The 10,475-nt window shown below is 39.0% G+C and overlaps 1 protein-coding gene across 2 annotated transcripts in view; it reads left to right on the forward strand.

Moving 5' to 3' along the window:
• The window catches only part of sax (saxophone), a 96,490-nt gene extending 94,208 nt beyond the window's left edge, over positions 1-2,282 (forward strand). For both annotated transcript variants that reach the window (XM_068366702.1, XM_068366703.1), the window contains exon 11: positions 250-2,282. In XM_068366702.1, the coding sequence (XP_068222803.1) occupies positions 250-390 (141 nt within the window). In that variant the 3' untranslated portion in view covers positions 391-2,282. The remainder of the gene's footprint in view (positions 1-249) is intronic.
• Positions 2,283-10,475: the final 8,193 nt, after the last annotated feature.

Raw genomic sequence — 10,475 nt, forward strand, 5'->3', positions numbered from 1 at the left:
CTAAAACTGGCCCTAACAAAAAAATGTGGAATATGTGAGTTTTGCTTTATTTATTATTTGGATCCAGATTTAAATGATTAAAAAATTATTAGTGTATAAGTTTTCTTAGTTGTCAAACATATACTGTATACCCAGACAGCTATTGCAACTGGTAGATATATATAGAGGTTGGTATTGGTGGAGCTATGTACCTTTTAGTGTTGTAGTTTATTTTGGTTCTCAGCCTTTTCAAGTTGTTTGTCTTTATAGGTGTTGGCAGGAATGTCAAAAATAATCCGCGAGTGCTGGCACCAGAATGCAAGTGTACGTCTTACAGCTCTGAGAGTGAAGAAGTCCCTTGTGAAATTAGCACAAGACGAAAACAAAGTCAAGCTGGATTTTGACTTTTAACGAAATAGTTTACATCAGGTACAAAAGTTTATTTTGTATTCGCAAATTATTTTATGCAATATTGCCAATAGTTTCTATTGTTTATGTTAGTGCCAGGATATGAGTGTTGATATCGAGATAACGTTTAAATTTGTTCTGTATATAGGTGCTGTGCATTGGACTTGCGTGTGATACAAGATGTAGTCTTGTTATGTCCAAGATTGTTGTCGTTTCTGTGGCCTTCTTACTGTAAAGCACATATACTTGTTTTATAGTATAAAAACTTTATAATACTAATGGCATTAAAAAAATTTTTTATTTTAAAGAAATTGGTTCTCTTAATTACCCAGTTTTAATTACTTATACTGTAGCTATAATAGTTCATCGAGTTGAGATTAAGATGATGAATATTAATACTGTGTTGTGTACATAAGGATTTGGATGCTTGCACTACTGTGTTGTTATTGCAGTATTGATGCACTAAGCTTTATTGAAAAAATTCACATGCAAAGCTATATCAGTCTTAAGTATACAATATAAAATAAATTAAATTGTAACTTATTTTCCTGGGATTGCTGTAATGTGGATTGATGTTTTGGCAGCATGAGGAAATATGTGAACCCCTGTACCAGCTTGTATGGTAAACTATAACATAACAGTTTAGTTTCACTTCATTATCATGTGCTGTGTATGTTTAATATGTGGTAAGGTATGATCTCATGGGATAGTGATTATTGAGATTAGGTGTGATAGTGTTAACAGGATCATTTAACAGTAGTCCAGGAGAATTTTATCCATAGTATATTTTTGTACCAAAGTACTTTACAGTATATTTCACTGTGAAATGTGACATTTGCATTGTGCATTTAAAAATGCTTTATTGCCTTTGAAGGATGTTTTCCTCATTCTTCTAGTTTTTTTTTTTTTTTCAACCTAATTTTTAGTTTCAGATCCGGTCAGAGGGTTCAAAAGTTATATTTTTGTGTAGGGGAAGAATGAACCATGGCTATGCAATAAATATATGATGTATTTTAAGTATTGAGTAAAATTGTAACAACGATACTGTATAAGGTTTAATGGACTACTAAAATAATCAGTACTTAATCTACTCTTGGTTTACACTTTTAGTTCTGTAGTTCATGCTTTTTTAAGCAAACTATAACAAAATATTTGCTTCAAGATTATAGGGAATCTCACTGCTTTTAGCCGCTGGGTTGGACATAATGCATAACTACTTTCACCATTGTACCTTATCTACTTTTGATTATGTTTTGTGGACTTTTCAAAGTCAATCTAGTATTGTTAGTCATAGCTAAAAAAAATATACATTATTAATTTCTCTTTATTAAGAGACCCATTTTTTTTTTGGTTTATTAAATTTCTTGGTAGTGTAAAAATTTAATAAAAAATACTATCTTGATTCTATGAGACTTGTTTGTCATACATACTGAATCTTTAATGAACTATGAAATATATGTAGACCTATTAGAATCTTATTGGGTTTGTGTGATATATATTTAATATACATTAACTACAAATTAGTAGTCTTATTGGTTTAGATTTTTTTACAATACCTTTGAATTAAATTTTGTCTTCTGTATTGTCAATAACACATGATTTTCTAGTACATACCCTAAACTTGTTTGTATATATATTTCCAAACTTATGAATTAATTTTTAATAGCTCATGCTAATCATTCTCAACATTCTTATATGTTTCTGGATGATACTTTGGTGCCACAGGATCTTATACTGTACTGTTCAATGAAGATCATGTTACTTAATCCTGCCTATCCATCTGCAAGAATTAAGTATCCCCTCACAGGAGTTTAGCAGTCATTCTTTGTAAATTTCCGTAAATTTGTTAAGATTAATTATTAAACTCAATATATATATAAATATATATATATAAATGTGTATTGATTACTTTTCCTATACTCTTGTTTTTTAGGGACCAATTGGATGAGTTATAGCAGTACTTTACACAAAAATTCATGGAAATAATATTTTAAATATTCATGAATCAAATTAAATAAAATTAAAATAAATACTGTAAATTGTTTGAATAATTGTAAGTTTTCTAGCTATACAAACCCAAGTTATTTATATGGGGGTTATTCTGTTGCCATTTTCCTGTGACCAAAATTAAAGAAATCCTGTGGGTCTGGCAACTGTATGCTTGGCTTCTGGACCCACCCTCACTGGGTACTAGTGTTAGAGCTTACAGTTCTGTTCTCACTTTGCTCTTGCTTAAAACTTGTGGGGTTGATGATTGACACTTCTGCACTGGATAGGAGTGTCGGAGCTTGTGGCTCCGCTCTCACTTTGCTCTTGCTTAAGACTTGGGGGTGGATGAGGCAGGAAATTATTATTATTATTACTAGCCAAGCTACAACCCTAGTTGGAAAAGCAAGATGCTTTAAGCCCAAGGGCTCCAATAGGGAAAAATAACTCAGTGAGGAAAGGAAATAAATAAATGAGAATAAAATAACAATAAATCATTCTAAAAACAGTAACAACGTCAAAACAGACATGTCCTATATAAACTATTAACGTCAAAAACAGATATGTCATATATAAACTATAAAAAGACTCGTGTCAGCCTGGTCAACATGAAAACATTTGCTCCAACTTTGAACTTTTGAAGTTCTACTGATTCAACTACCCAATTAGGAACAGCTGGAATAAAACTTCTAGAATACTGTGTAGTATTGAGCCTCATGATGGAGAAGGCCTGGCTATTAGAATTAACTGCCTGCCTAGTATTACGAACAGGATAGAATTGTCCAGGGAGATCTGAATGTAAAGGATGGTCAGAGTTATGAAAAATCTTGTGCAACATGCATAATGAACTAATTGAACGACGGTGCCAAAGATTAATATCTAGATCAGGAATAAGAAATTTAATAGACCGTAAGTTTCTGTCCAACAAATTAAGATGAGAATCAGCAGCTGAACACCAGACAGGAGAACAATACTCAAAACAAGGTAGAATGAAAGAATTAAAACACTAATTCAGAATAGATTGATCACCAAAAATCTTTTAAGACTTTCTCAATAAGCCAATTTTTTTTTGCAATTGAAGAAGACACAGACCTAATGTGTTTCTCAAAAGTAAATTTGCTGTCGAGAATCACACCTAAAATTTTAAGTAAGCATACAAATTTCAAGAAACATTATCAATACTGAGATCCAGATGTTGAGGAGCCACCGTCCTTGACCTACTTACAACCATACTTTGAGTTTTGTTAGGATTCAACTTCATACCCCCTAATTTGCACCATGCACTAATTTTAGCTAAATCTCTATTAAGGGATTCACCAACCCCAGATCTACATTCAGGGGATGGAATTGATGTAAAGAGAGTAGCATCATCTGCATATGCAACAAGCTTGTTTTCTAGGCCAAACCACATGTCATGTGTATATAGTATGAAAAGTAATGGGCCAAGAACACTACCCTGTGGACCATCAGATATCACATTCCTATACTCACTATGGTGCCCATCAACAACAACTTTTTGAGATCTATTACTTAAAAAATCAATAATAATGCTAAGAAACGACCCACCCACTCCCAACTGTTTTGAGTTTGAAAACAAGGGCCTCATGATTAACACGGTCAAAGGCAGCACTAAAATCAAGGCCAATCATACAAACTTCCTGACCACAATCAAGGGATTTCTGTACAGCATTGGAGATTGTAAGAAGGGCATCACATGCTCTAAGGCCTTTACGAAAACCAAATTGCAAACTGTGAAATAGACGATTACCTTCAGCAAACCTATTAAGACGTTTTGCCAGAAGACGTTCAAAAACTTTAGATAATATGGGAGTAATGGAAATTGGGCGGTAATCAGTGGGACTTGAGCTACCACAAACACATTTGCATAGAGGAGTAACATTACCAATTCTCCAACAAGTGCTAAAAGCTCCACTTCTTGCTAACTTGCGCAAAATAACAGATAAATTGAAAGACTCAGGTTGTATAGGAAACCTACAAATTACTTTAAAAATTTTGTAGTTTGTTCCTACACAAATACAAACCCTCGTCATTAATATGGGAGTCTTGCTTATGTGGGAGGAAATCCTCAAGTGACAATATAAGGGTGTCTGTCTGGCCCTTGACCTAAAAAGGATAAACTTCAATCATGACTCGGATAATAGGCAAGGTCATGTTGTCAACCTAAAATGAATTGGAAGTGTCAATGCGACAATCTTTAGTTTGAATAAAAATAATAAAAAACTTTAGAATTATAAACACTTTCATTTATACATCACAGTGGTACTCTTATTGCATAAGTGGTCATCAGTATAGATATTACCAAGAGATGGAAAATACAAGGAGAGGAAGGAAGGTACTATTCATAATACTCTCACCACAATTATATTGATGACATGACATATTGCTAACTGTCCTGCAGGGGCATAAGTTTTCAACTATCTGCTGAACAGCTACCACTGCACCCAAGGAGGTGTCCAAAGATCTATGGGTACAGTCCTTTAAGTAATAAGCAATGGTGGTGGTCTGTCTTTTCCAAAGACCAGCATTTGAGAACCTGTGCCACCGAGTGGTTCTTGCGGACCACTAACGGGAACGCCACATGTCATTACTGTGGTCTTGGGAGGGGTCTCCAGTCAACAGTTCTCCTGAATATTTGTATGCTCTCAAAATTGTTTCATGTAACAAGAAAGTAATGGTCTTCTTAGTTACTTCCTTTGTTTCAACCTGTACTTAGAAAAAAGTTAGGAGAGATTTGGTCAAAAAAGGTTATGCCCTATTTAGATAAGACAGACTGTCCTTACAGGGCAAACTATCCGGATCATCACTTACTATATTTCCTTGTTTGCTGAAATTGTCAAGGAGTCAAATCAGTTATGAATCAATGGATTTTAGGTCTTCGACTGAATTCTGGCAAGAATGAAAATTACAGATCTTTCCACCCCTTGGAATATGACAGTAAATGTGATAGACCATGTAGCTCGCTCACCCTCTGATGAAAAAACCTTTTTTCAATTATAAGTGTATGGCTGATGCTTTGTGGAGAGGTGACAACTTTAGGGACCCTAGAACTTTCATCACATTCCAAGGGGGGGTCGAGTTCCCAAAGTGGGCAAGACTGCTCAAAACTAAAGATCAAAGCCAAGAGTTCCCAAGAGGAGGAGAGGTCAATTCTCTTCATTCTTACGACCTGGGTTAAGGCTGACCAATAGCCTTTTGCTGAGCCTGAGAGAAGTTTCTCCTTCAGCAGTGGCCTTGAGTGGTGCAATGTTTCTTCTACAACACCAATCGCAGAAAGAGACCATTTTACCCAATAGACCGCTGTAGAGGTATCCTAAAAGTTGCTCCGCAGTCGGTGTCAAAATGAATTCCTTTCTTTCAGAGTTGTTGGATAACCTCCAGCTGTGAAGGGACAGGCAGTGAGCTGCTTCGTGAAACTTTCACATGAGGATGATGTAGGTTTGGCCATTCTTGAAGGTCTCTAGGAACTTCTATGAGAAGGTCTTGAAGGTCTGATTATCACTCCGCTTGCAGCCATCTTGGCACGACTAGCATTAGTCTTAGATTCTATAACATCCTGATTTTATTCAGAATTTAATGGATCAGACAGAATGGGTGAAAAACATAGATGTCCATCCTCCCAAAGGTATTAAAATACATCATTATTGCTACTGAGTCTGGGATTGGAGAACAATACACTGGTAGCTTGTTGTTTACATGGGTGGCGAACATGTCTATGAGCGGGAAACTCCACAAAGTAAGAAGACTCATTGCCACTAGGGATTCAAAAACTATCGTCCCTAGTCGGCTCAGGTTGTCTGCAATTACATTCCTTTATCATGGGATTAATTGGGGTGAGAGGTGAACAGCATTCACTTTTGCCCATTGTTGAATACCTACTGCCAACGGGCGCCCCCCTGCCCAGGTTTGTTGACATAGTGACATCACTAGGGTCGTGTTGTCACTCATCATAACTACCGAGTGACCCTTGACAGTCTGTGAAGTGAAGTAACGCTAGGTATGCCGGCTTTAGTTCCAAGTAATTTATGTGGAATGATTTTTCTCCTTGTGACCATATTTTAGAAACTTATTCCTTCCCTCGATGGGCTCTGCAGCTGAAACCTAAAGAGGCAACCCAGCTACCAGGTTCTTCACCAACCAATAGAGGCTTTTTCACATCTCAAGGGTGTGACCATTGGCTCCTTAGTGCCAATTGTAATGTAAAGAGCGAGGATGCATCCTCCCGAAAGGTACCAGTTCCTCTAGGGAGGTGAGGTGACTAAGAAGCCCACAGATGGGTTAGTAGGACCTCTTTCACAAGAAAAGGTGTTGCAATCTGTCTCATTCGCTGGACTCGTCTGTAAATGGATACACACTGGCTTGGACCGAATATATGTCTACACCCAAGTATCGTAGCCGACACTGAGCATCGAGTCTCTACTTCTCATAATTTAACCGGATCCATAGATCATATTAAATTCGAGAAGCTCTCTGTGGCAGATAAGTTGAGATCTTGACTCCGCCAGTAAAAGCCAGTCATCCAGGTGGCACAGGAGCTTTATTCCCATGGCAAGTGCTCATGAGGAGACTAGAGTGAACAGAAGAGTGAATGTCTATGAGCGGGAAACTCCACAAAGTAAGAAGACTCATTGCCACTAGGGATTCAAAAACTATCGTCCCTAGTCGGCTCAGGTTGTCTGCAATTACATTCCTTTATCATGGGATTAATTGGGGTGAGAGGTGAACAGCATTCACTTTTGCCCATTGTTGAATACCTACTGCCAATGGGCGCCCCCCTGCCCAGGTTTGTTGACATAGTGACATCACTAGGGTCGTGTTGTCACTCATCATAACTACCGAGTGACCCTTGACAGTGTGAAGTGAAGTAACGCTAGGTATGCCGGCTTTAGTTCCAAGTAATTTATGTGGAATGATTTTTCTCCTTGTGACCATATTTTAGAAACTTATTCCTTCCCTCGATGGGCTCTGCAGCTGAAACCTAAAGAGGCAACCCAGCTACCAGGTTCTTCACCAACCAATAGAGGCTTTTTCACATCTCAAGGGTGTGACCATTGGCTCCTTAGTGCCAATTGTAATGTAAAGAGCGAGGATGCATCCTCCCGAAAGGTACCAGTTCCTCTAGGGAGGCGAGGTGACTAAGAAGCCCACAGATGGGTTAGTAGGACCTCTTTCACAAGAAAAGGTGTTGCAATCTGTCTCATTCGCTGGACTCGTCTGTAAATGGATACACACTGGCTTGGACCGAATATATGTCTACACCCAAGTATCGTAACCGACACTGAGCATAGAGTCTCTACTTCTTATAATTTAACCGGATCCATAGATCATATTAAATTCGAGAAGCTCTCTGTGGCAGATAAGTTGAGATCTTGACTCCGCCAGTAAAAGCCAGTCATCCAGGTGGCACAGGAGCTTTATTCCCATGGCAAGTGCTCATGAGGAGACTAGAGTGAACAGAAGAGTGAATATGTGTGGGGCTGTCCACAGGCCGAAGCACAACACCTTGAACCGGTAAGTTCTTTCCCTGAAAATAACAAGCAGGTACTTCCTTGATATCAAATGGACTGGGATCTGGAAGTATGTGTTCTGGAATTCTATGGTCAGCAGAAGTCATTCTTTCTGATGGCCTGTATTACTGTGTTAGTCTCTCCATCTTTAACTGAGTTTGGAGCACAAACTGGTTTAAGGAGGAAAGATCTCTCTACAACAGGTCTCCAACTTTGTCATTTTCTCCACTAGGAAGAGGTTGCTGAAGAAACCTGGGGAACTGACGAAGACTTCCTCTATTGCATCCTTCTCCAGAATTTGTGATACTGTACCTTTGTCTAAGAGGAAATCTGTCATAGACCACATCAAATACAATGATTGGATCATTGGAGTCCGAGTTAATGGAGGGCGACAGAAGAGTTAATGGAGGGCGACAGCTTGTGAACAGGACACGATACCCAGAGGAAATAATTCCAAGGTCCAGGAATCTGGCCCGAAGAACTGCCACCGTCCATCAACGTTGCAGGTCTCGCCCTACAGGTGGTAAGTAGGTGGATCTGCCGTTCCTAATGGGTGCCTTAGCGTCCTCAACTTATACGGGTAGAGGGATGTCCTCTACGCCAAAATGAAGTCGAGGATTCCAGCTGTCTTAAAATGTTGAACATTGAATGACTGGTAGCAGACAATGTTGAGGAGCTTATTCAAGTGGGGATGGTCTTGGCATCTGCTGAGAACCTGGATGCTGCAGAACTTCTCAGAAAGGAAGTCTACCTAGTTCTCACATTTCTTCGCTGTCACTTCACTTTTGCAAGGGGGGGGAGAGAAAAAAAAAGGTTGGGAGATCTATAATGTTCAAGTTTCTCAGATTCAGAGAATCTCTGTGTCATATGCTTACGTCTCCTTTTCAGCACAATTTAAGATTTAAAGACTGCTCATGAATGACAGAGGCAAGGACCATGAAAGTGCCCTAGTGAATGATCATATATACATATGATAAGCACCTAAGCCCTCTCCTTTCAAGATAGAACCAGAGAAAGCCAGGCAATGGCTGCTGATGACTCAGCAGGTAGACCAATAGGCTCCCCCAAACACCATATCCTTTGCTCACAAGGATGGTGGGATTGCAGACACTAAGGAAACCATCAAGCTTGAGTGGGTCTCAAACCAGAGTACGGCAGAATGCCAGGCAGAGACGTTTCCATAAGTTACCACAACCCTTGTTCCAGATAAAGGTTGTTTGGTAGAAAACAAACTAACACCTTCGCCCCTAAGTGGACAATATCATATTGTTTACTTGTTTCTGGATATGCCAGATTTCCCGAAACTGCAAAAACTAGGATACTGCCTGTCTAATGATCCAGCTAGGAACATGCCTGAAACATTGTCATTGCTGCTGCTTTCATGGTTTGCAGCTCTGAACCAGAAAAAGATGAAGGTTAAGTCAATCTGCTTGTCATTGGACATGCCTGGTGTTAGGGTTGCAACATTCGGGTTGATAGGAAGAAGACCGGGGTGTTCACATAGAACTTCCTTTGTTGAAATAAAGCAGGTGGTGGTAATTTCAATGACCGACTATCTCAAAAGAGTTCTCTATGCCAGAAACCTTTGTTTAGAAAGTACATGGTGTCCTGAGCTGGGTTCTTAAAAGGGACATCAAACTTACAGTATATGTTCTGGGGTCTGGCAAGAACCCACCAATTGTACGTCTTCCTGTTACCTGGGCACGAGGCGGGTCACAGAGTTCATCAATACAACGAATGTTGCTTCTGCTGCTACTTAAGATGTTTGTTCTGGTAGTCTAGGAGCCACATGGAGGGCAACAGTGGCATGGAAGTGTATACAGCTCTTATCTTCATGAAGTGATTGTTTGATGTCTGGCAATAATTTCTAGCTTGAGTAAGCATTTCTAGTACGGCAAGATTTTCTCCAAAATGGCAGACAAAATAGCTGCTGGGCCAAATTGGAAAATTGCCTATATCTTGAGAACGGATGCTTCTAGATGAAAACTACAAGGGATTGAAGTTGTTCAAAACAATTTCCAACACCAGAATAACAGTTTTATGCAGTTTAATGGCAAATTGTACTAATGTAAGGGTATAATATATAACTAAATTGTTGAATTGGCCAATTAAGGGTTGTGGTGGCTGAACGTCCGCGACTGGTGAGCGCCAGACTGGGGTTCGAGTCCAGCTCAAACTTGTTAGTTTCTTTGGTCACTGTAACCTCACCATCCTTGTGAGCTAAGGATGGGGTATGGGGTGTTTGGGGGAGCATATAAGTCTATTTTCCGAGTGATCAGCAGCCATTGCCTGGCTCTCCTTGGTCTTAGCTTGGGTAGATAGGGGGCTTGGGCAGTGATCACATGTATATATGGTTAGTCTCTAGGCTAGGGCATTGTCTTGCTTGATAGGGCAGTGCCACTGTCCCTTGTCTCTGCCATACATGAGCGGCCTTTATTAAGTCTACCAAAACAAAAGTTTTACATACAGTGGAACCTCTACATACGAATTTAATCCGTTCCAGAACCAACTTCGGATGTAGAAATTGTTCGGATGTAGAAACGAATTTTCCCATAAGAATACATTGAAATAGGATTA

Source organism: Palaemon carinicauda, chromosome 44, assembly GCF_036898095.1.
Source record: "Palaemon carinicauda isolate YSFRI2023 chromosome 44, ASM3689809v2, whole genome shotgun sequence".
Taxonomy (NCBI): domain Eukaryota; kingdom Metazoa; phylum Arthropoda; class Malacostraca; order Decapoda; family Palaemonidae; genus Palaemon; species Palaemon carinicauda.